Consider the following 23,752-nt stretch of genomic DNA (forward strand, 5'->3'; position numbering starts at 1 on the left):
CACGATGTTTTTTTGTTTTGTTTTTCGCACCATTCTGTGTAAACTCTAGAGATTGTTGTGTGTGAAAGTCCCAGGAGATCAGCAGTTTATTAAATACTCAAACCAGCCCATCTGGTTTGAGTCAAAGTCAAATCAAAGTCACAGAGACCACACTTTTACTTCATTTTGACGTTTAATGTGAACAGTAACTGAAACTCTTGACCTGTATCTGCATGATTTTATACATTGCGCTGCTGTCAAATAATTGGCTGATTAGATAACTGCATGAATGTGCAAGTGTACAGATGTTCCTAATAAAGTGAACAGTGAGTACGTTTTTGGGAGAAAACAAGAGAATCCACTCCTTTTAAGATACATAATATGGCCAAAGGTTTGTGGACAGCTGACCATTCCAGATTTAGCCCCCCTTTGTTGTTATAACCTCCACTCTTCTGGGAAGGCTTTCCACTAGATTTTGGAGTGTGGCTGTGAGGATTTGCCATTCAGCCACAAGAGCATTAGTGAGGTGAGGCACTGATGTTGGGAGAGGAGACCTGGAATGTAGTCAGCATTCAGTGGGTTTGAGGTCACGGCTCTGTGCAGGCCACTTGAGCGCTTCCACTCCAACCACGGCCAAACATGGAACCAATTATGGACTTCATTTTTTTTGCACAGGGACATTGTCATTCTGGAAAAAGGTTGGGCTCCTTATTTCCAGTGAAGGGAAATCTTAATGTCTAGAATAACGACATTCTAGACAATTCTTCTAACTTTGTGGTAACAGTTTGGGGAAGGCTCACGTATGGCTGTGGTTGTCAGGTGTCCACATACTTTTGGCAATACAGTGTATGTTAATTAATCAAATAAAACCATACAGCCCAAATTAGCAAATTTATATGTGAACTGAAGGTTGCTGATAATTCTCATACATTACAATGCATGCACCCAGTGACAGGTGGTCTACTGGAGGTCTTCTTGCCTGTTAATAGAAAAACATTCTTTGACGTCAGGATGGGAAAAATGGGAGAAAAGATAGCAAATGGTGTTGACCTAACGTTTTCATACTGATCATTTTGATCCAATGTACTGATATTATTTTAGCTGAAATGCTGAAAAAATGTGTAGCCTTTTTAATTTATTACACTGTAATCCAGCATTAAAAATAATGTTGACCTTGAACTAACAAAATGTAATGAAAGCGTTAATGAGCAATAATAGGTGGTTAGTATAAAACAAAATGTCACTGTTAGTTGATGTTACTTTCCCTTTTTTACATCCTGTACCAAAAAGGCTGTTGTATGACTATTTTGGTAAATATTGTTATTTGGGATAACGATGCTGGGTATTTTAAATTCAGTTAATCAATTATTCAGCTAAAGAGATTGCCTGTATTAAAAGGAGGTCCACTATTAAGTTGTGAATATAACTGGATGTTAAACTGGCCTTTTAGTTGCAGAATTTTTAACATGATCACACATTTGCAAATTTCTAACAATTGGTTTCTAACTTATTCATCTTCAATAACTGCTCGATCCTGATCAAAGTCGCAGTGGAGCCTATCCCAGGAACATACTTCAAACAGTCAGTTTGAAGGAAATTGAACTGAATTCAACCACATTGCTCTCACTTGCTTGAATTTGTACATTTTTTCATAAGATTAGTTTCTGGGCTTTAGCTTCTTGAATACCTTGAGAATGTAACTTATCTATATTGATGTCACACACCTTAACATAGTTAAAATAGATCACGATCTCAGAATATTTGGTTTCTTCCCTAAGTACAGAATTTCTTTCTGTTTAACTGCAACATAGAAGCATATAATGTATAACAAACTTTATGATTATTTATGTCTTCAAAAACAGATTTCAAGTAAACTGTGAGAGTCAACTTTAATGGATTGAAAAGCACAATAAACCAAAGCTCCAATTTCTGTTTCAAATTCACACAAACAGCTGGAGTAAGTCAGTGGGGTAAGGTCATTAATAATGGTATTACAATGCATATATTCTGGCCTGGGAAAAACCAAGTTCCATGCTTCACTGAAAAAAAGATTTAATTAGGGATGGAGTAAGTGGAATCTAGCAGGTAGGTCAAAGTCAGCCATTTTACCTTGAATGCAAGCAGGTTTTTCAAGTCTAATCTGTTTTCTTCTTCTGTTTGTATTAAATATAAGGTCGATATGTCTAGAGGTTTATGATGACGGATATAAAATTACAGACAGTTCCCCTCACCCTGTCTCTGAAAAGCTACATTAAGGATTTACTAAAATGACCAGATTTTATTGCCTAAATCTTTCAATCTGCATGAATAGATTGTCAAGCTTCATTGACATTATGCAGTAATCTTACAAATTTCAAAAGCAGAGTTGCTGGTTAAGGTCAAGACTTCCTTCCATCTCTGAAATGCTTGATTATGTAATATCAGCTTGATATAAGTAAGCTAACCTTTAACATGGCCAGTGGGCCATGGAGAAGGGTCATATTTTGGGGAAGGAACCTGGGGTGGGCAAAATCAAAATGACAGTAAAATGGGTCAGTAGAATTTAAATGGATTTTACTACACAGTTGTATGTAATGTCACATTTATTGTGTTTTGTTTTCAGAACCTATTTTGAGCAGACTTCAATTTTAGGTATATGAATGAAGAGTCAATCTGACTTTGATGTGCCCATAGTCTAAATGTAACCCCCTCTAAATGAACCGTTAAGTGCAGATAAAACTGAACTATGACCTACATATCTGCAGGCATTTTTTCCCTTTGAGACATAAAACAACTTGGGTACTTGTGTACTGAGTTTGCCACTATATAATGTGCTTTGGCATGTGACTCTGGGACACCCCATATTAATGTCACCATTAAGGTCTCTCATGTCTTGCTCCTTGTTTAAATTTACCTGGATATGAAAGCATTGGTATCAAAGAACATAAGTGTGGTGATTTAATTGTTGCAAGGCAATGCCAAATTTAGTATTATCTGTTTTCAACACTATGCCAGCTTTGCTTGATGGGACAGTAGGATTTTTACTTGCTTTAATCCATATCCTCTCACAGACTACTACTCAATAACAATCAGCAACTAACTAAACAATCACCAACACCCTTACTCTAGTAGAACCCCCAACAAAACTCCACTATGTTAGATCCTGGTCAGAACTGTCCACCTGAGAAAGGTCTAAGGATGAAATTACTAATAATCAGCTGAGATGCCTAGGGCTGTTTGATTTGTGTAATGTATTACACAAGGTCTGAAACTTAATGTTACATTGTAATCCATTACATTTATAAACTGAATGCACACTGAACATATACATGGAACTCTGATGGGGATTTTTACTTTCATCTCATCACTAAACTTCATAAGAGCTAAGAAAGAAAACTGTCTTTTCAACAGTTGTGCCATTACCTTCTTTGTTACAAACAAAAGTGCATCATTTTGCCAATTATAAAAATGTACTTTTCACACGTAAGTATATATTTAAATCATGTTAGCTAGATTTAGGTACCCAGTAGACCAGTTTTTGGTACAGATTAAGCATTAGTCAAGGACTAAAAAGGTTAGTTCATCATTTCTAATTAATATTTAGACCATGCCTAGGCTTAAGGTGTCCAAAAAATGCCATAATACACTAATGTGTATGCAGGATAATACCACCTAAAATAAAAACAGGACTCAATAACATGGATCTACAGGCCTACAGACTAACAATGGGCACATCAAGTATTCATAAGTTATGTATGGGAATCAGGTTTTCATTGAATGGAATATGCTATTCTGGTTCAGGTGGAAAATCTGCATAGGGTTGTCTGGCTGGTCTCTTCTTGTAGGATGGCCACCGACACACTGGACAGCAGTGCTGCCCACCTGCCAACCAGACCACGATGCACTGCTGGTGAAACACATGGCCACATGGCAGTCCCATGACAAGGCATTCCGTTTCAAAGTTCTCCAAACAAACAACACATTCTGTGCAATGAAGCATGCCACAGGGCCACTGGGACCAATCGGTGTCCTGTTCCTCTTCAGAAGACCAGGACTCTTGGGATCTCATCCCAGCTGAACTCCTTTCATTGGTATGAGCACACTCTGAGCTGTAGTCTTGTTCTTGCTGCTCACTACCTGGTTCCACGAATGACAGGTGCCCCATCTTGTTTGTTGGATTATCTTGGTCCATTCTGATGGTCCCCTCTGACTGTGTGCACCTGAACCTCCAAGTGGGCAAATTTTTGATGTAGTCGATGGGAACAAGTGGGCGAAGCCAGAGGTCGGGGAAGGCCAACCTTTCTAAAAGGAAATTAGGATCATCATCCCAGTCTGACTCATTCTGAAAGGAAGCAATGGGATGTACCAAATAGCTGGTGTACCAATCCCAAAGGCTGGACAGCCACTCCAGGTTGTTTGCATTTTGGTCTTCATTGCCACATCTCCTCTTCTTCTCAAAATAGTCTATGAGGAGCCCATGGGCCAGGTATGTGCTCAGGAAAAGTGCTGGGTGTGAAGAATAGAAAGTCCAATCTGCCCTGACCCAAGAGGCAAGAGTGGTGGTGTCTGCATAGCGCAGCAGTTTAAGACTGTACTCATAGAAGTTATCCAAATATGGTAGCTGAAGGAATCCAAGAATGGGGAGCCAAGAAATGATGAGTAAAGAATTATAGGTTCCTAGTGTACTGATCAGAACCACAAAGCGCTTAATCGTGGCTCCTTGCGTTATGAAGAGGTCCATCCAGGCCATCAGGTTGACCATGACCAAGCTTAGAACAAATAGATCATTGACCTCTGGTTGAACAGAGCGTAGGAATGTGTCCATGGCATGCAAGGAAATGTATTCCCCAGTGCTGTTGCCATATCTGTAGATACCCTCCGGTGTTTTAAGAATATATGAGGGCATCTGTTTCACCCCAATCTCCTCCAAGCAAGTGGCGTTGTCCCAGTTGCGAACATCAACAAAGATGAACTCTATACGCCCTGTGAATTTGATGCTGAGGGCTGAGAAGAAGGCAGGGGGCTGGAGAAGTTTGGCAAACAAGAACATCTTCACAGGCTGCTTTTCTCTCTGGTACCAGTCATCCATTAACTGTTGTGAGAAACGGATGGTCTTGATGCGGGAGGCAACATGTGCAGTCATCCATTTGAAGATGTGTTCTGTTTCAATGCGCCTACCATTATACTCTTTCAGTATGACCTTTCCTTTAGAGGCATAAGTCTGGGGAACTGACATGATCAGAGTGGACTTCATCCAGCCACGTTTATGGCAATATCTGATAGTTTGGGGGGAAAGGGTATTACAAAAAACATACATTAGTGTGAAATGGAAAAACAAATAAGATAATAAATAAATTTCTGCATGATTACAATTTAGACATGACCAACTGGTTAGAAACTCCAAATGTATGAATTTGCAGTGCAGTTCCTGACCTGGAGTCACTTGAGCAGTTGAAAGTGCCAGTGCGAATGCCAAAGCGAGAAACTTTCTGTACCATTTTCCCCCAGTTGGCTGTGCTCAATAGTGGATTTCTGTCTTGGGCTATTACCTACACAAAAAGACAATAATTTTCTGTTTTTCTAGTTTACAAAATCCCATTATCACTATGTATCGAGAATACACACCTGATTTGTAAGCCATGTGTTACAGATCATTGTGTTTTTAAATGTTTTTTTTTTTTTCATAAACATACATTTATTTCTATTTAAACACATTCAAACCTCAAAAGATCAAGGGAGCGTTGACTATAATGGAAATAGATCAGGCAAAATATGCTTATAAGCAGGATAATATCTACCTGGACCAACCAGATGCCATCCTTAGTGTCTTCCACTAACTCATAAAAGTGCATCTCCCCACTAAAACTGGTGCTGGACTCTGAGCCTGCTTCTTCTTTTTCATTTTTTAAAGCTGAATAGAGCTCCCCTTGCATCAGGTCTCCTGAAAACCAAAAAATATGATTACACTTACTCTGACATATTAAAAGAATAAACATTAATCTCACTTTAGTAGGTTTATATTTTGATTTTAAAAAACAGTGTTCTTAAACTTTTCCTAATCATATAATTTAAATGCAAAGTCAGCATTTGTGTTATCTGAAGATTGCTGATTTGAAATTCAAAACTGAAACAAATACTGGTCTGCCCTTCAGTGTTCAAAAATCCACACCCCCAAAACATCTGCATGCACACTGCCTAGACTAGAACTCAATACTGATGGCCAAGGGGCAAGCTTTTTCAATTGACAAGCAAGTATAGATGCCTCCTTGCCCAGATTGATTGGATGTTGGTGGTCTGCACCCTTTTTTGGGCCCCAGAAGTGGGACAGGAACTGCAGTGTATTCTCTTGAGTTTATATTTTACTGACAGTTGCCAGGCTTTGAGGAAAGTTTTGACACATACTACAAAAAGTGTTCAGACATAAAAATCCCTGACTGCACTTTTATTTGCTGCAGACCTCTGTTGCTCCAGTAGTGTGCCATTTAATGCCTTCTACTTTAATAACATTTTCAGTATACACCATGATACACCCCAATATCATAATTCTCAGTACATCGTCATATCTGCTAACAACTTCACATTGTGCAAGTACTAGATTTTATTTTGTATTACTATCAAGGCTTACACTGTTGGATCAGTACTGGATCAAATTTTACATTTATTTCTGATCCAATCCAAGCATAAACACAGGGCACCTAGGTGTCTTGAAGGATGAGGCCACTATGCCTCTGATTTCACATTTCATATAATTTCCTAACAGAAGCTTGCAGAGGATGTCAGTATCAGATCAGCACTGTGTATGACCAGAAACTCAGCGATCGGGTATTGGTATTGTTAAAAATGGGAAGAGTGGGACTGGTCTGTCCATACTTTCCCATCACTACTCGTTATCTTTAGGGGTAAAACCGAGTTACCAGAGTTTTCAACCAGCTCTCTGACATCCCTCTTCTCGGCCAGGCCGGAGTATCCCAGTCCTCTCCCCTCTAGGATGGTCTTCAGCTTTTTAAAGCTCAGTGTTACAGGATCCACCAGCTGGGTGGCAAAGATTCCCGTCTCATACCACACAATGGCTTCGAAAAATCGAGCCAGGACAAACAAAACCAAAAAGTAAAGGAGCAAGAAGAATAGTTTTAACCACATTTTACTCAAGTTCTAAGAGATTCTGTGGTAGCTAAATGTATGTTATGCTAATGACTGCGCTGTCTGACATTGGAGACCAACAGGTAGCCTGATATATGACGGTTATGTCTCTTGCTAGCAACTTAAACAGTTTCCTTCTTCAGCTGTTCTGTGCTAGCAAACAACCTCTACAGGACTGTCTAGTTTTTTAAGTCACTGATACTCTGAAGACCACTGGAAGCTCTTACAGCTGTTACAATGTCCATTACTTCCACCACCCACTTGTTTTATTTGGTAATAGTTAATATTTGCTGCTACCCCTGACGCCAGCGCAGCAGGCCAGTTTGTTGTGGCCCAGCCTGCACAGCACACTGGCGGTCGAGTTGCTCATCTGGAGAGGGTTTTTCTGGCTGCTAAATTAATCCTGAATCAAACCAAATGAACAAAGAAGCAAGAAACAGGAAAACAACACAAAAATAGACCGGTTATTTTTTGTATTATTTCCAGCGTCGCGGCTTCGCTGCAACGCTCGCGCTGTTGATCAGCTGGTATACATAACAAAAATAACGTCATGGAGTCACTTCCGCTTCCGCCTTAGCAACTCAAAACAAAAGCCGAGAAAACGGCGGTTATTTCCGAAAACAGTACATTTTGACTATTAACCTTATCTGACAAATTATTCGTTGGGTTTTACGAAAATATTAAAATATAACGTGAATTGTTGTGCAGCCTCCACAGCTGAAAGCTAGAAAAAGAAACCATATAAGTTTGAAGACACCAAGGTTCAATCCCAAACGCTTTCCAATTACACGTACAGAGCACTACGTAGGGCGTAAAATGTCCTTCTACTCCTACCACCCCTAGTGTGCCTATATAGTGAACAGGGAGGCATTTGAGATTGAATGAAGGTGAGGCCGTGAAAAGGGCGTGGTAAGACTGACGCGTATTACGTGGCAGCTGCAGCAGCAGCTTGAGCTGAGCTGCCAAATCTCTCTGCACAAAAACACACACACACACACACACACACAGAGCTACACGGGTGTTGCCGCTTCTGGTGCTAAGCTATACTTAAATTCATAATCAGGATGGAAGTAAACACATGCAATATTCAAGTTCTTCTGCAAGCTGCTGAATACCTGGAAAGAAGAGAAAGAGGTATTGTAGCATTTAGTTATAATATTATTTCTTTGTGATTTATCACAGAATGAGACCAACCCCCGCTAAAGACAATCAAGCCGCTAAGCAAAAAAAACTGGTCTTATTATACACTGAAACAAATATTTTTTCCTACTGACTTTAAGGATAAAATCCTTAGGTTTTTAGTTGCTGTTTGGAAATGATAGGAAATGAGTTTACTCACAGAAACACTGGGTTTGACTGGAGCTCTTTTTCACCTCCTCCATTGTACACAAAGGCGCGAACGGCGGTAAATTTGAAAAACTATTCTCACTGTACACTGCCATTAAACATCGCTTTCATTATGCAAACATCACTACACAAGCAGCATATTTTTTTCATTATTTATTCTCACTATTGTGCAAAAAATACAGTATGAAATGCATTAGATAATTAAACCGGTGGCGCCAAAAAAACCCAAAAACATCAAAACTGCGCTCGCGCTGATTTACTGCATTTGTGCTTTTTTGTTTTTTTTTTTTTACCTGATTTCCTAATGAATAAAAATGTCTTTATGTTCTTGTCTTGACTCACTTGACTCTTATGTTCTTGTCTGTTGACTTGTCTTGACTCTCTGTTCTTGTCTTGACATTTTTTTTCCATATTATTATTTCATCTACTTACCTCTGTACTTTATTCAGATATCTGGTAGTTAGCATGCAAGCTAACGTTAGTTGTTGCTGCAGTTCTGGTCTGAGTGTCCACCGAGTCCATTTATCGTTTTTTATTTATTTATTTTTCTGTTTTTTCCTTTTTTTTTAAACAGAAGCCGAGCATGGCTACGCCTCAGTCCTTCCATATTACAGTAAAACGACAGAAAAAAGAAGCAAAGCGAAAACTAAAAAGAGTTCAGCGGGGAGCAGCAGGTGAGTTCCTGCAGCGCATGCGCAGATTTCCTGTGTTTTGTTAGTTTAATATTCATTCAGAGAAGTCCTGAGAGTTTAAGGAGTTAATCTTGGTACATTTATACAGGTGAATAAGTGTACAATCTACCAATTACTCGTTAAATAAATAGTCAGTGTGCATCCAATGTTGGCAAAAAAAGAACTGTCTAATAAACTTAGTAATAACATGTATAACTGTATAAAAAAATTACCTTTATTAAGAGAATGGTTCAAATGTAAGAAAATGTACACAGATTTTCCTCATAGGTCAATTGTAGTCAAGGAGCCAAGCAATGTTTAATGTCAATTATCTTAATTAGAGCTACCTATAAGCTAATAACCTGCTGAAAAAGTCAGACTGGTCTGACCAGCTACCTACCAGATGCCAAAACACGGGCTGGTCAAACTGGTAGACCATCGTTGGCAGGTGTTGAGTGCTGGTACATGGAAACGGTTTCAGGATTACTACTGCTAACATCATAGTCAAACTGCTTTTAAGAAAATAACACAACAGGGGGGCACGGTGGATTAGTGGTTAGCACTTTTGCGTCACACCTCAGGGGTTAGAAAGTTCGAATCCTGCCTCCGCCCTGTGCTTCGGGGGTTTCCTCTGGGTACTCCGGTTTCCTCCCCCAGTCCGAAGACATGCATTGTAGGCTGATTGGCATTTCCAAATTGTTTGTGGTGTGTGAATGGGTGTGTGATTGAGCCCTGCGATGGGTTGGCGCCCCGTCCAGCGTGTCCCCCGCCTTGTGCCCCAGGTCTCCTGGGATAGGCTCCAGGCTCCCGGCGACCCTGTGTAGGATAAGTGGTACAGAAAATAGATGGATGGATGGAAAAGAACACAACAGTAGGGTAACTAGAAAATCTCAAACATTTAATGATCAGTTTACACAAGTAAGAAGGAAGCTGGAAAATAGCCTCCTAGTTGGTAAAGATGTCTCCCAGTTCGGGCTGTGTTTTGGTAACTGGTAGTTGGATTTTTAAGCAGGGAAGCCGTGGAAATGGTATGACTACAGTTTAGGGTCATGCTACACTACTACATACCAAAATCTTCACAGCCTTGATGCAAACCACCCCAGTTTTTTTAAATAATCTGAAATTGGACATACATGATGGGTTTCTGACACTGTAGGGCAAACTCTCACTGAACGAAAGTCTGAAAACTATAGTGGCAGGGATCTCTTGATTGGGCAAGTACACCCAAACTGTTAATACGAATCCATTCTGCTATTTTTGTAATTGGGTTTGTATTACTAGCCAGAACGGATGTTCAGGCAGGTGTGGGATGACTTCAGTATGCAGTGTGCGTAATGCTTTTGGTGCATAATTGCATAGTTGGTGGTCATAAGCTGTCATTATATGTTAATTACAATAGCCTTAGAAAATTAAAGAAAAAAGAACACATTCTAGAAACAATTATCATAATTTATGTTAGGTTAAAATGTTTAATATTTTTCTTTTCTAGGTCAGTTCACAATGAACTGGAAAAGCACAGGTATGATCACATCCATGTTTTAATTTCTATTTCAGTGAGTGTTTTTCGGGTTATTACACCCAGCTAAAATTGGGTGAGGTAAAAATGTATATTTCTGATTTCTGTGTGCAGACGAGCTCAGTTGCGGCACTGTTTGGAGCAGCTAAAACAGCAGGTCCCGCTGTCCTCGGACTCTTCGAGAAACACCACTCTCAACTTGCTCAGACGGGCACAGATGCACATAAAGGTGAGAAAACTTTGGTAAATATTTTTAAAGATTAAAGGTGGGTTTCAAACCTCACAGATACTGTTGTCTTCGAATGTGAACTCGATAAACAATTTAGCTTGTATATATTTTTGCCAATTATCCAGTTCTTCTGACAGTAGATTTTTCAGAAAGAGTGAGCAAGGGAAAACAGTGTGTGATGGAAAGAACATGTATAATAGCCATGCTTTTTATATATACTGTATGTGTGCTCCAAAAGTAATGGAATGGCAATGCCAGTTCTTTTGTTTTTGCTACACACTAAAGACATTTGGGATTGAGCTCATTTGGGATAGATGAATATGAGATGATAGACCAGAATTTCAGATTTAATTTCCTGATATTTACATATATACATATATCAAAAACACCAATACTGCGTCCCGATTCGCCTGCTATTCGTCCTAAACAGTATCCCAGATTAGAATTAGTGTGTTTGAAATCATAGTATGTTGAAATGAGTATCCCAAAGGTATCCGGATGGTCTACTATTTCCAGTAGATTTTTGAAGTACGCATCTGTGGACACTTTCACCCTAAATGAAGTCCTTTGTTGTGCTGGCAGTGTGTTGTGGGTCATTGTCTTGCTGCATGAAGTTCCTCCCAATTAGATTGGATGCCTTTCTCTGTAAACTGGCAGACAGAATGTTACTGTAGACCTCTGAATTCATTCTGCTGCTACCATCATGAGTGACATCATCAATAAAAATTAGTGAGTCTGTTCCAGAAGCAGCCATGCAAGCCTAAGCCATGACACTACCTCCACCATGCTTGACCGATGAGCTCGTATGTTTTGGATCATGAGCCGATCCTTTCTTTCTCCACACTTTGGCCTTTCCGTCAGATGCAGTTATTGCAAGCAAGGAATATGCAACCAAATATTAAATGTTATTTACTTTAACACTATCTGTTCCTATACTTTTTCTCACATAAAAATTGAGTGGTCTGCCACCAAAGGTGCTATGTTCTAAGATGTTTAACACAATCTAGATGTAAATATCAGGAAATGAAAGCTGAAATTCTGATCTATTGTCTCATATTCATCTTTTAATCTCAAACCCAAATGCCTTCAGTGTATAGATAAAACAAAAAATTTGGCCTTGCCATTCCGATACTTTGAGTTGACTGTATGTATCTACTTTTATATGAAACTGAAACTGATTTTGAAGATGATATGGAACTGAACCTGCATGCTACGCTATCTGAAATCGTTTTGAATGATGAGACTCGGATACTAAAACTGCACTTTTCTACATCTGGCAAATTGGGTTTGCTGTGCTTCACCAGCAGTTACCTAACCCACTACCTATTCATGCATACTCATAGATACTGGCTTTTTAAGACATTAAAACATATCAAACAGTTCATTATTCTACAAATTCGATCATCTTCAGTAACGGCTTTATCATGGTCAGGGTTGCAACAGATCCTAAATTTCAGTTTCAATATTTAATTTTTTTCAATATTGCATATTTATTGATTTTAGGATTATGGTCAATGTTGGTCACATTCACCAGGCATCAGGTGTTTAACTGGCTTTAGAAAATTCACTCAAATGGTCTTTGATGTGTGTAACATTAAACATGTTCAATTTATTCCTTTATGATATAAATATAATTGATAAGGCACGTTAAAATTTGTGTACGCAAATTGACCTCATCTCAGTATCTGTTGTGCAAATCTGCGAATTTTCCATACATGTATATACATCAGTTGTGTGTGAATGTCCACAGATGTCGTAAAATGCTGCATAACCAGGCAGTATAGATTGCAGTGTGTAGTGGCAGTGTTACTTGAACACAACTTAGATTCTAGTCTCATTCTGCTGGTGGTTTGCTTGCAGAAGCTGCAGGAGCAGGCCGAGCGGGCCGAGCTGCTGAAGGACCGGCTGCGCTGGGAGCAGCAGGAGCTGCGTATGCGTCTGCAGCAGCTGCAGGGTGGCACAGAGAGGATGCGCAACGACAGCCTGGGCTCGGCCATGTCCTCTGAAAGATCCGATTCAGACAGAGGTAATTGTCCCGTTGTAACGTGAAGTCTATAACCAGTTTGCATTTTCACAAACTAGCTTCAGAGCACATCAAGTTAGGTAGTAAGAGAGTTAGTTTCAGCGATGCAATCTGATTGGCGAAAAGCATCCTAGCATCATAGTTATGACTAATAACAGCATGATGTGTTCACTAAATCTGTATCATTCTTCTGATCATGAGTTGCTAAGTCACAGCAACCAGCTGCATTACCCCAAGCAGTTTCAAACCTGTGACATTATTTTTAATTTATTTATTCATTTGTTTATTTATTACATTATTATTTTATTTATTAGTTATTTTTTATAATGATTATAAAAATCAGTTGCCTAACTTTGACGACTGATTAATAATCTCAGCAATCAGATATGAGCAAACTATGGCCCACAGCTGATTTAACCATCCTTTAAAGTTAAAAAAAAAAATGTGATTAGTAATACTGTTTTTCATAAAGCTAATTAGACGGAGGACAAATGCAATATCGTTCTGCTGCCGGCAAATTAGCAATTTTAAAAAAAAAAAAAGTTGAATTTCTCCCCATACTAAAGGAACCTGTGTAAAATTTACACGGGTGGGAAAGTGTAAGTAAACTCTTAAATACTGTTCCAGCAGAAATTTGAACAACAACTATATGTTTAGTTTGTAAGTAAAACGATGCAGTGTTTATAGAATATCATCTCAGCAGGCTTTTTCTAGCTGTTTATTAGGTAGCTGTTTTGCTGAGAAGCCAACTAATCAAACTTACAGGCTAGCCACTGGTTCACATTCATTCATCTTCAGCAATCCCTTAACCCTGGCCATGCTTGTGGTGGATCCGGAGTTTATCCCAGGAACACGGGGCGTGAGGCGGGAATACACCCTGGATGGGACACCAGTCCATCACTGGGAACCGCTAGTTTGCAAGCTTGGCAAATTATATTTTTTGCCCCTCAACAATAACAATATCGTTCCCTTTTACAGAGCAATAAGCCACTTGTGGTGGAACTCTTTTATGGAGAATGGGTTTTATTGCTTAACTGATATTTATCAAAAAAGTGCATGGTGTAGCTAAAGCAATTTTGACCCTTGAAGTTGTTTAAATGCTCACATAAACCTCACTGTTTTTATTTTCATTTCTGTTCTGACTGACTGTTAACTACAAAATGGTAATTGCATATAAACATCGCTGTATTTATACATCATGACTAAAGCTATCTATATGATAAAGAGCATAGAGGTTTAGGGTTGTTGTTATGGTCTAGAAACGTGTAGTGCTAAAATGGTCTGTCTGCTCTCTCATTGCAGAGGATGTGGAGATTGATGTCGAGAGCATGGTGTGGACTTTGGACTCTGACGGTCTGGGCTTAACACACACCGACGCTGATCATAGTTACTCCACTTCGGATCGTGCCTGGTTATGACGACCATAAAACTGCTATTATAAATTGCTGAAACATTCCAAAAACTGTATCACAAGGTCGAAGAAAAAGAAAAAAGAAAAAAAAGAGGCCTCAAACCAAAAATATGACGGCTTGCCACAGAAACACACTGCTGCCATTTTATAACCATCAGACTCAGGCTGTTTGCAAGCATGACTGGATTTTTGGTAATATATGATATTTTTATTACGTGGTGCTGTAGATACACAGTGATTAATAGAGGTCTGACAGTTTGGTCATGTATTTTGTTCTTAATGTCCTTGTCATTCTTCTTTAAGCTAATTGGCTCTGTGTCAGGGTCATCCTGCAGTATATACTTGCTTGCACTTAGACCTTTCACTTATTTAACAAATGTCGCTCTCTAATTTTGATATGTTGCACAAAGCAGCTGCATCAGCACTTAACTTCACATCATCCATACGTAGGACGTTTGTTCTCGGATTGCTTATGGTGAGATTTTCATGTCATTTGCAGATCATGTCCATATCAGTGTTTTTAAAAGCTTTTCTCTTTTGAAAGATCAACAGCACTCATGGATGTGTATTCTGTGCAGCAAGTGATAAAACTGTCTTTTTACATGTTTTCTAGTAAACAATCTTGTTTGCCCAGTTAAATTCAAACTATAATGATTGATAACACTTAAAATTAACATTGATAATTTCACAAATAGCTGGATGTAAAGTTAATGGAGGACTTCATCCAATAATGGCATTATGATGAATTAAATTTAGTATTGATCAACCGGCATGATCTCATTTGCCTTAATGAAAACTTCCTTGATTTACCAGTGGCATGTTTAAGTCAAGTATTTCATACTGATTTGTACATGTGTTTAAGGAAAGTGGTTCATGCCTTATAAAAATATACAAAATACTGCACTAGTAGTTCTTAGGTAAGCTAATTTTAGGTGCCATTCAGATCAATTTTCCTAAAATGATTCCAGAAACACAGTGTATTTTAGATGAAAATGTAGATTAATAGTAAGCACTTACCCCTTTAAAATGTAGTTGCTAGGCTTCACCTGGAAGTTGTCTCTATACTTAGGACTCTTTTAATATGTGTATGTACAACAAAATATGTTGAAATATCAGCAATCGTGCTGAACCAGGCATTTATGCAATTAATTAATGTTCAGTTATTCAGTGTAAATATACACAGCTAAATAGTACACTGTATATGTGATTGTGAACACCAAAAGCCTTATGAATTTTTTGTATGCCTTTGGAACGCCATCACTTTTGTATTTATCTGCCCTCTGTGTATTCGTATGTAGCATTTTCTTACCAATGTAAACCTTTTGTACAAATAAATATTTTATGTATTTAACTAGACGTCTAGTCCAACTTCACATTCAGTGTTTGGCAGTGCCACATTTTTTAAAGCTAATTCCTTGGTTTTTGTAGTCATTTGGGAATTTGAATTACTAACATGATTGGAGTAGCCTAAATCTATTATAAGGCAAACAATGACTGCCTATATTTATTTCCTAAATAAAATTGCTTAAAGGAATACACCAGTGTTGTTCACTGCATATGTATCTTACGTGGGATAACCACTGAACTGATTCTTGGCACTTATAATGAATGTCTAAAGGGCGGTTGTAAAACTCCTCCAATATGAAGGGAAGGGGATTACGGTTACAAGAAAAGCAGGTAAAGTGCCTTAGAGGGAGGTGTGCATCAGGACTAAAATCCTGTGGGAACGAGTGTTTTTCACTTTCATGCCAGCTTGTGGGACAAAGTCAAAGGCCACATTTATTAATATAGGAGTGAATTGGACGCAATTCTTTGCTTGTGTGGCATTGCAGGTTTAAAGCCTTATCCTTTGATCAGGGTCACTGTGGTGGGTGGGTACAAACAACAAAAAAAAACCTGCAGGAATGGTCAGGATTTGTCATGAGTGTCTGTGGGAATGGGATTGGTCAGAATTTAATCAGGAGTGCACACCTTAGAGAATGAAAAATATCTGGGGCAGTCTAGTTACGTAAAACATTTTTGTATTTGCATTCCTGAATTCTGCTCAAAAACATTAGAATTTGTCATTTCAGAGATGAAGTTAAATTTTCAGAGGGAAGAATTTCATATGCAGTAAAATAAAATTAAAATAACAGCTCATAGACAGATTTATTTTAGCTTTTATTTACTATATCAAAACTTTACATACCCATTGTTAATATTTGTTGGAAAGTTTTAACTTAACATTCTGACTAATGTCTTGAGGTTTTACTACATTATTTCTAGATAATCCTTCTTCCTCATAATGCCTTCTATTTTATGACCTGCACCACATTTCCAGCACCACGATGCTGCCACCCCCATGCTTCATAGATAGGATGGTGTTTTTCAGATTAAAAGCCTTACCCATTTTTCTCCATACATAGCACTGATCAGTACGACCAGTTTAACTGTTGTTTCATCCTACCACAGAACACCCCTTCAAAAAGCTGGTGATTACCTGCAAACTTTCGTCTGGCTTTTTTATGCTGCTCTTAGAGTAGGCGCTTCTTCCATGAATAACATCCTTTTAGGCCACGGTGACGCAGAACTCACTTAATGGTGGATGTACATACTTCGGTACCTGAAGTTCCTTCACCAGACCAAAGTTCATTCATCCCTGGGAGTTAATTTGTTTTTTTTCTGAATGATCCAGTGTCTGTTTGGTCCCAAGATTTTTTTTGCTTACATCTCTTTGTACAGATGCTCATGGTACCTTCAGTACTTTTCCGGAATCTTGCAGACTGTTTAAAGAGCTGGTCAACTTGGTGTATGTAAACTTTTGACCCACTGGAATTCTAATGTTGTCAATTAAAACTGAAATACATCTGTCTTTAATTGATTGTTTTCAAATTACCTCTCATGTGAATGAAGTAAATGCTTTAACTGCCTTTGCCAAAAGAATGTATGGCAACATGAAATATGTGGAGCTGTGGAAAAACTGAGCTTTATCTTTTAGGGGCTGCATTTTTGTCCTGAGCACATGTTGATCAAACCTTTGGGCATGTACCATCTCTGTATAGTCACACTCCAGATACTCAACTAGAGGAAGGGAAAAGATCATTTCAACAGCAGTAAGAGCAAAAATAGTTGTCCTGTTGTTAGTGTCACAGAACTTTGAGACACTACCCTACTGTCCCAGGACATTGATATTCAATTATTTAAATGTTCTCGCTGATTTTCAGCGAGTCGACATGAAGGAATTCTACCTAATCCCACCCACTCTTGCAATTATTGCTTGCACCTACCCACATCATTTTCATAGTTTGTTAAATTTGTCAAACTGTAAACAAATTGGTTATTTAATCCAATAATTGAAGTAATGTTATCAACTCCTAACTCACTAGAAGAGAACCCTTTCTCCATCAATACCTTGTGTTTTAATTATATTTGGAAAATTTTGCCACTGTAAATGAAGAATAGCTGGTGTGTCTGAAATCACAGATAACACAAATGACTTATGTATGAATTGTTAATCAATTATCAACATATTTGATAGAAAACTTTTATTGACAGTAAGCAAATGCTACTGAATTAAGAGCTTTGCAGATTCAACATTAACAGTTTTTACTTTATATTTCAAGATTCATTTTCCAGTCAGTATAATTTTAAACACTAAGATTCAAGCATATACGCAGACATTGCCATCTACTGCAATCCTATCTTCCACTTTTTTTTTTTTAGTTGTGCAGCACACACAGGCAATGACTGCTTTGTAATGTGGACCCCATCAACACTCATATCACTTCAATTTGAAGCAATGAAATTGTATACAGCAAAACAGAAAGAGGTGTTTTTTTTTGTTTACCACCAAGGGCACAGCTGAACCAGGATTCCGAGATCATATTCTTCGTTATTACCAAACGGAAAAATCACCGTTCAATCAAAATCAAAAAAGAAAATAGAGTGAACAAAAGGATTTTAAAATACTCTGTAAAATAATAAGGGGAAACAAAGATAGTAACAGAAACATATAGGCTATGTTCAGACAGTAGGACAAAACTGATTTATTTCTTAAAAATTAAAATTTTAGACCAAATGTGTTCCCACAGTCCCTAAGTAAGCCTAATCAAATACGTTTTGTCTGTCCAGACCAGTTAGAAAGTTGGGTAAAACATTTGATCTAAAACATCTGAATCTTTTTCTGCCCTTGAAAATAAATATTACACAATACTTAATACTTTAAAAAAAAAAAAAAAAAAAAAATAGTATTTACATACAGGAATTCCTTGCAAACAGACATCAAGGATCATGGTTCATATATCGGCAATGTTCTGTCACATTTTCAGCGCAGACGACACAACTCAAATCTAACGATGGTGCTGAATGCTGTTATCATTGCAGGATTCACTGCAGGCACTACAGTTATGCGAGCTTCTCCCTAATTGTTGTATATATACACAGTCTACGTTCCTTCACAATCCATGCTGCATGTCCCGAAATCTGTACAAGTAAGTGTGGCTCGAAACCATTTGGAAAAGATTTCATATGTTTCCTGCTCATACAGTATACTCTAAAAATGGGATTTCTGCTGCCTGTCTGAACATAGCCATACCGTATGTAATTACTGACTACGCGGGCCATGAAGGGATTATGTATCCACAACTGAGGCAAATTTACCTTAGTGATAAAATATTGAAGGGCATAAGTGAGGATATGGGTGCAATAGGCGAAATCAGGCACAGGCTTAGAAAGATGGTGCCCTCATCCAAGTCTCTACATCATACATATTGTTTTTTCTGTGCTTGAGAGGCCAGGTCTTTAGCCTTCTCTTTAGCGGCGAGTGCCGTCTCTCGAGCCTTTTCTGTTGCTGTCTCTGCCAGCGTCCTTGTCGGAGTTTCACCTGCACAGCAGGTAAGTGTAGCTTAGCAAGAGATGGAATTATGGAATTACAGAATTACAACCCAAATAATTAATTCACACGACAACGGCTTCTTACCTTGCATTTTGGCCAAGACATATTCAAATCCCTTCATGGTTTTTACTATACTGTTCTTAAATCGGGCAAGGCCAAATTCCTACAAAAAAAAAAAAAAGTAATAAATTAATTACAAAAAAAGTGAAGAAAGGCTTTTTAGACAAGCAGAAATGTTCACTGTTGCCATGTAATGCTGGAGGTTAAGTGCAGTAATTAAACTACAGACTAGGCAGCTGTTCAGCTGTCAACATGCTATTTTCAGTGGCTGCTGGTAACTTCACAGCGTAATCACGCCTTAGGTGTAATTCAACACTAAATTTGATTCACTGCTGGCTTTTTGCCTGGTTTGGCGGAGTCCTGAGTGCCCTCTAACCCACTGACCTGAACAGCTCTGGAAAAGCCGTAGAGGTTGGAGGAGATCCACGCTTCTCTCTTGACCTCTGTTAGGCTGCTGTTGTCAAGGCTGCCTGTGTACACACAGCGCTCCTCCACAGACTAACGAAGGAAAACAAGTCAGATTTGCTGTCAGAGCCAGAGATCGGAAAGCTCATGAATAAACATTTAAGCAGAGGGATTCCTGAAAAAGGGCCCCAAATAAATTTCTGCTAATTAGAACGAGATTCAGGGTTCATTGTTTTCCAGTTTCTAAATTACAAACTATCTATTTTCCAGAAAAATTTTATAATCCTGCAAAATGGGAACAGTGCATAGTAAAACATGCACACTCTATGGTCAAAAGTATGTGGACACCTAACCATTACAATCATATGTGCTTGCTGAACATCCCATTCCAGAGTTTCCCCCCTCTTCACTACTATAACAGCCTCCACTTTTCTGGAAGGCTTTATGCTATATTTTGGAATTTGGCTGTGGAGATTTGTGCTTATTCAACCACAGGAACATTAGTTAAGTCAGGTACTGATGATAGAAGAAGAGGCCAGTGCACAGGCATGCAGTCGGTGTTCCAATTCATCCCAAAGGTCCTCAGTGGGGTTGAGATCAGGGCTCTGGGCAGGCCAGTTCTTCCACACCAACTTCAGCAAACCATGTCTTCGTGGAGCTCGCTTTGTGCACAGGGACATCGTCATGCTGGAACCGGTTTGGGCCTCTTAGTTCCAGTGGAGGGAAATCTTAATGCTACAGTAGAGACATTCTAGACAACTGTGAGGTTCCAACTTCATGGCAACAGTTTGGGGAAGATCTACATATGAGTGTGATGGTCAGGTGTCCACATACTTTGGCCATGTAATATATGTTGCTGTATATTAGTAAAGAGTGAACAAAGGGACAAACTAAATCTTATCAGTTATTAGAATTAAATTTCTATTCAATACCAAGATGTCAGCTCACCTAATAATTGAATAATTCAGCTACAAAACCTATTTATCTGCATGTGACTGACTATGAAGGTTGCACTACTATTGAAAACAGAGGAACAATAAAGACAAAACATTAGATTTAGTAACACTAAAATGTACTACACAAACTTGCTAGACTCTGTATGAATAAAGCCAGACATGCATGGTACAAATTGAATTATGAATCGGTAAAACATTACAACCACTGGCAAATGCAAATAACATCACTCAGTCATTATAACTGTGCATCAGTGACACCTGCAGCCTCAGGTGAAGCAACTAACTGACACAGAAGTCATCTCACCATGAGACGTGCATGGCTGATGTTCCACGTGAAAGTGACCATGGTCCTTTTCTGGGGATCCACTATAGAGTCCTCGATGACGTAAGCCTTGCGTGCCATGTGGCTGGGCAAAAACTTTTCTGCCCAGCGTGGCGCTCGGCTGGTTTTGGTCAAGAGTCGTCGGGAAATGAGGCGATTATCAGGAGTCACCTCCCGAAAGATGATGTCTTCTGTCAACACATGATTACTACAGAGAAGAGGAGAGAGAATTACTTAGGACTCTAAGACTTGTCAAAATGTTTACCATTTCATATAGGAGGGGAGGAGAAAAATATTCCAAAAAAAAAAAAAAAAAAACCACTTATCTTGACTGAAGGAAAAATCCACCCTCAACAACATGTATATGCAGTTTTATATTAAGCATATGCGCTTCAATCACAACCAAAATTTCTGGTAATTAAATTCTGAGCTGACTTTTTTAGACAAACTTCCTGATAATGGTCTATTCCCACTTTGGTTAACAGTTACCTATATTACACACGATGCTGTTTGACGATCTGCTGATAGTCGTGCCGGTGGGATATAGCCCTTATTTCATCTCTATTTAAAGAGAGGGATGCAGCAGCGCATTAGTCCTTTAGTCTGATCAGCTCTCACATCCTTGTCTATACACCCTGCTAAGATATAAGGTCCCAAGGATTCCATGTTCATGCCATCACCGCCATCATGCTCATCATCTCATAGATCGCCAACTACTCGAGTCTCTTTTGGATCTCTCATTAATGACATTTAATGTTGCTGGAAAATGGTACGTTTTCATACCATTATCCCTTATGTTTGACATTATCCTAACCCTATTAAACTCCATTGTAACTGCATTACTAATGTCCCCCTGTGACATCAGTGCAGCACTCAACCACTAACTTCTCACGGTAAAACAAAACTACAGCACCACCTAACAAATTAGCTCCAGAATCACTATACTGAAATATTTGTTATGTGTTTAAACATATTTAATGAGTTTCAGGGTGGACTTTTCCTTTAATGTGCTGATGAGTTGAATCATGTGTAGTTGTTAAAGCTCAAGAGTTGAGGTTCTCTGCTAGTGACCTTGCTGCGTCTCAATTCGCCTACTATCCGTCCCAAATAGTATCTGAGATTAGAATTAATGTCCCCCAAATCGTAGTATGTTGGAATGAGTCTCCCAAAAGTACTCGGATGGTCTACTATTTCCAAAGCGTGGATCCATGGACACTTTTTCAGCGAATATTGCCCACAACTCTTTGCAAGAGGAGGAGTTTTGTGACGGATTGCTTCACCGAATTCAAGGATACATTTTAGAGTGGTGTAAAGTATATGTTTGTGTAGTATGAATGCAATCCGGACACACTACATCCACCATGTTGGCACTGTCATGTGACCTATGACATCATAGTAATCGCAAAAACTTAGAGTCTGCCAGATTAGAGTAACTGTTTTTTTCTTGTTTAAACCTTCAACAAGTTAATAATTTACTCAGGTGTCATTCAACAAGTACGGTTTAACTACAGGGAACAAGGTTTAATACCTATAGCACTTACACTTAAAGAGCCGACGCGCTGCCTTCCGCCATTTTTGATTCCGACAGCTCTTCCACGCCAGCCCCAGTGCCTTATGGGATAGCGCATAGGTCATCAGGTATTTCTCACCTAATGTTTTATGAATACTGAGAATTCAGACATACTACTACTTTGGTGTACTGCTTTTCGCCTCCTGTATATTAGTGTAGTAGGGATATTCAGACGCAGCCAGTATGTCCCAGTACTTGCACACTATTTTGCTACACACTCAAAAGTATGTACTTTTTCCTTTCACAAAAAGAGTACATACCTTTAGTGCACAGTATAAGTAGTCGAATTGAGACGCAGGGCATGATGTTGAATTGCCAGAAAGTCACCTTCTATTGCGACACATTTCTGTTTCAGAGTGAAATTTACTTTCTCGGCTGGGTTATCATTGAATAAAAAGCATTGTTTCTTTGCATTTTGTTTTTTTTTTTACCTGTATGGATTTGGGTATCTTTGCCAGAACGCTTGAGAAACTTGGTCCCATGTGCCTTTAAGAGATCCTGCACAGCTGAAATACTTCACCATTGTTCCCAGTAAAGTGGCACAAAGCTGTAATGAGGGGAAGAGAGGAGGAAAAAAAAAAGAAGAAAAGAAAATTTCTAAATGAAGTCCAGGAGAAAGCTGTTACAACTGAATTTCATTGAATTAACCAGATGGCCTCTGAAAATTCATGTTAAGCAACAAACAATGCAGTATGATATTTAACTTAGGAAAAAATAACAACTATCAGAGCAAAGCCAAAAAACAATGGGTCCTAAAACCACAAATTATGTTACTATAATCTTCTATATTATTCTTTATAGTATTGGGTAACACTAGCTAATGTTCCTAGCTTCACCACAGACACTGAGAAACTGCACAGAATACCAATTTCACTTTTCTTATTTAACAAATATCTTATTTAACAACTAAACTGACAGAACTGTGCTTTAACAGCCACTCAATACTAGCTACATTAGCAATCCCAGCTATCATGCTTACTCCCTGCTGCTAGCATGCTACATGCTACATACTACATGAGGTCTGAATGAAACTATACGCCAGGACTCCTAATATTCATTTAAACCACTGTACCTAAACGACAGAAAAACTTTTAAATGTTTACCAAAATTGGAGAAGCCGTTTATCTTGAATTCTTTGCCATCTCCTCTCCTCCGACATTTCAGGAGGCAGGAACAACACGAGAACACGAGACGTGCTTCACATCAGGAAGGTCATGGATATGCACACTTCACCAAACCGCCCGCTATGTGCACTTGTACCCTGAGCAGGA

The 23,752-nt window shown here is 38.7% G+C and overlaps 3 protein-coding genes across 4 annotated transcripts; 1 reads left to right on the forward strand and 2 right to left on the reverse strand.

Annotated features, from left to right (window-relative positions):
* Positions 1-1,849: 1,849 nt before the first annotated feature.
* rnf103 (ring finger protein 103) lies at positions 1,850-7,997 on the reverse strand. The gene is made up of 4 exons (XM_026940718.3): positions 6,873-7,997; positions 5,757-5,899; positions 5,392-5,507; positions 1,850-5,234 (listed from the first exon to the last, which is right to left on the reverse strand). Exons 1-4 carry the CDS (start codon positions 7,096-7,098, stop codon positions 3,746-3,748), a joined length of 1,974 nt encoding a protein of 657 aa, XP_026796519.2. The 5' UTR covers positions 7,099-7,997; the 3' UTR covers positions 1,850-3,745.
* Positions 7,998-8,037: 40 nt separating this feature from the next.
* mxd3 (MAX dimerization protein 3) lies at positions 8,038-16,584 on the forward strand. 2 transcript variants are annotated; one of them, XM_026940768.3, is made up of 6 exons: positions 8,038-8,232; positions 9,020-9,119; positions 10,606-10,635; positions 10,747-10,861; positions 12,722-12,887; positions 14,187-16,582. In XM_026940768.3, exons 1-6 carry the CDS (start codon positions 8,163-8,165, stop codon positions 14,300-14,302), a joined length of 597 nt encoding a protein of 198 aa, XP_026796569.1. In that variant the 5' UTR covers positions 8,038-8,162; the 3' UTR covers positions 14,303-16,582. The 2 variants fall into 2 exon arrangements, with proteins under 2 accessions (XP_026796569.1, XP_053091683.1); XM_053235708.1 differs by lacking the exon at positions 10,606-10,635 and having other exon boundaries at positions 14,187-16,584.
* Positions 16,585-17,804: 1,220 nt separating this feature from the next.
* prelid1a (PRELI domain containing 1a) lies at positions 17,805-23,752 on the reverse strand. The gene is made up of 6 exons (XM_026940767.3): positions 23,585-23,752; positions 22,913-23,028; positions 20,894-21,119; positions 19,613-19,726; positions 19,253-19,331; positions 17,805-19,156 (listed from the first exon to the last, which is right to left on the reverse strand). The coding sequence occupies exons 2-6, from the start codon at positions 23,002-23,004 to the stop codon at positions 19,035-19,037; spliced, it is 633 nt and encodes a 210-aa protein (XP_026796568.1). The 5' UTR covers positions 23,005-23,028; positions 23,585-23,752; the 3' UTR covers positions 17,805-19,034.

This window comes from Pangasianodon hypophthalmus, chromosome 7 (genome assembly GCF_027358585.1).
Source record: "Pangasianodon hypophthalmus isolate fPanHyp1 chromosome 7, fPanHyp1.pri, whole genome shotgun sequence".
NCBI lineage: Eukaryota > Metazoa > Chordata > Actinopteri > Siluriformes > Pangasiidae > Pangasianodon > Pangasianodon hypophthalmus.